The following is a 2,674-nucleotide window of genomic DNA, read 5'->3' as shown; positions in this document are numbered from 1 at the left end:
CAGGAACATGAGGCTTTCATTACTGAGAACAACTTCAATTGACCAGGATTGCCACTCCCCAATTAAAACCTGTTCTGAAAATTCTCTTGCGGGTTTTGGTTCTTCTTCAGGATAGAAAGACACACAGATAGTGTAGCCAGGTGCGCTTTGAGATGAGGTTAGAACAAACAATACATCCTCTTGAGGTCACGGAAATGACCATCTCCACGATTCATCTATAGGATGCGCGCAAGTGACTCACACGAAGGATTGGCTTCGAAAAAAATAAGAACCTTTGTAAATCTTTCCCGCGCCTGAAACTTCCTACAATTCAATCTGTCAACATGCAAGTAGATGCAGAGAGAGAGAGAGGAGAGGGCAGGGTCATTGTTACAGAGTTGATGTGATTACACACATGAGGACAATATCATGAAAACTTTCTGTGTAAGCCGAGACATGACTCGACTCAAAGAAATCCATACACAAAACTATCGAGTACAAGCTGTGATGCCAATGAGACATCCACACCAAACCCACTAAACCACCCCACGTAAAACACAGATACATGGGGAAAAAAATTAGCTGATCTTCCCAGATTGCCCTGTAATATATGAGCTTCAGAAAAGCCTAAATACATAGATTAACATGTTGCCCACATCATTCTGCAAGGGGGGCTACCCGTAAATCACAAGGATCGAACACTACCCTTTCCCCTGAACTCTTCTTTAACTGTCTCTCTCTCCTTCAACCATATAATTGAAGAATTCATTTCCATACTCAACTACAAGAATGATACATGACAAACAACAGTCAAAGTTGATACATGAAGTCTTATTCCCTGATGGGAAATTGAAACCAAGACAATGAAGGATGATGTATGTGCAACTTCTCTTTTTTCATGATGACCCTCAGAAGCATGCAACACATGTTGCCTAAAAGACCAAAACCAAATAACAATTGCACTTGTGGGATCACTCATTTGTACCATCGAAACTACCCATTGCATTTGCCCGCTTTTTCTCTCTCCAATTTTCACCCCATACTTTTGCCGCTGCAACTGCTCGTTCTCTATCTAAATCACGATTTCTTGGAGTTTCCCTTGCTCTGCTGGTATTCACAAGACTATCTTTCTGAGAATCCTGTCGCTCTGAATCATCCAAACCCCATTTTCTGCCAGATCCACTGCCAGCTTCACTCCTTCCTAACTCTGCATCAGTGCTGAATTCCCTGACACGATCCCGTTTTCTATAATCAGGTGAATTTTTACAAATGGAAGGGGAGTCACGTCGCCCACCAAGTCCATGCTCATCTGGGCTATCCAGCCCATCTGCCATTCCCCTCCGCTCATCTCTGTTCCTAGGAGTAGATGGCCCAACTCTGTTACTTTGACTGGCAGCATTTGGGTCATATGTTTGGGAAGCTAAATATGTGAGAGCAGTCACAACATCGCCTATTAGAGGCCTTGTAGCAGCTTGCTCTTGTAAACACATAGCTGCAACAGCAAGAGCTTGATACAATCCTCGCATTGGATAACGACCTTGCAGCAGTGGGTCAGCCATTTTTGGGAATTTCCTACGATCTTTGAAAAGAGGTCGTGCCTAAAAGCCCCAGGTCCCAAGAAACAATATGAGAGCAGAAATTTCTTTTCATGTTGATTCAATAATACAAAATAAAAGGGACATAAAATTCCATGATGCATTGATATGAAGGGAAGAAACACTTACCCATGCAACAAGATTATGTTCTCCAGGAGCCCGGGTATTATCAATTGCCTTGCGCCCTGTGATAAGTTCAAGAAAGACAACCCCAAAACTATAGACATCAGACTTTAGAGTAAGTTGGCCAGTCATGGCATATTCTGGCGCACAATAACCATATGTCCCCATCACACGTGTTGAGACATGAGTCTTGTCACCAACTGGACCTAGCTTTGCTAATCCAAAATCTGACAACTTGGGGTGGAAACCCTCATCAAGAAGGATGTTGGATGATTTTAAGTCGCGATATATGACAGGAGGGTTTGCTGTATCATGCAAGTATTCCAATCCCTTAGCTGCACCAGCTGCAATCTTCATCCTCGTGTTCCAGTCCAAAGGCTCCTTGTCCGGGGGGAGATCTGAAAACAACATTAAATATGCTAAAAACAGCGGGTTGCAGATAAGATATTAGTTGAAACATGAGAATAAGCAATTAAAGGGGTCAACATCAGTCACTGAAATGCATCATGCCAGTTTTAGAGCAATTCTAAAAACAATGTTCAAAGTTCTGAAGAAATGTCGGCACCACAAAAGGAAAGCTTGTTAACAGCATTTATTTTACACGCTCTAACTCCAAGAATTAACAGCTAATTGTCAATCATGGGTCTCAATGTTGTAGAAAAAAGCTGGTTCAGAAACTCAAAAGGATATCTAGTAAAGTCTCTAGAATCATAGTTTTGGAATTTCAAGAGACTTTGAAGGTTCTGGTAAATTTGGTTCAAAAGCTGTTTACTACCCAGGTTTTGTCAGGCTTTTCTTGTGGTCCTGCCTTACCTTTACCTTGAATCGAATCTAATCGCACTGCACCCCAAGGTCTTACTGACATGGTAGGACCATCACGGTTAAATTTTGCTCAACTTCAGTAGGTGCTACCTTTGACCAGAATACAAATAATTTGTTACTAACACAGTTCATCTCAGTGTCCACCTTTCAGCAGG

General features: G+C 42.0%; 1 protein-coding gene across 1 annotated transcript in view; it reads right to left on the bottom strand.

Moving 5' to 3' along the window:
* Positions 1–366: 366 nt before the first annotated feature.
* The window catches only part of LOC105117132 (serine/threonine-protein kinase CDL1-like), a 6,247-nt gene continuing 3,939 nt past the window's right edge, over positions 367–2,674 (bottom strand). The window contains exons 4-5 of the mRNA XM_011014690.1: positions 1,704–2,095; positions 367–1,577 (exon numbers count right to left, since the gene is read on the bottom strand). Coding sequence (XP_011012992.1) covers positions 951–1,577; positions 1,704–2,095 — 1,019 coding nt within the window. The 3' untranslated portion in view covers positions 367–950. The remainder of the gene's footprint in view (positions 1,578–1,703; positions 2,096–2,674) is intronic.

Source organism: Populus euphratica, unplaced genomic scaffold (genome assembly GCF_000495115.2).
Source record: "Populus euphratica unplaced genomic scaffold, PopEup_1.0 scaffold1188.1, whole genome shotgun sequence".
Lineage (NCBI taxonomy): Eukaryota > Viridiplantae > Streptophyta > Magnoliopsida > Malpighiales > Salicaceae > Populus > Populus euphratica.
Note: the sequence above shows the minus strand (reverse complement) of the source record. Positions and strands in the feature narration are given on the sequence as shown.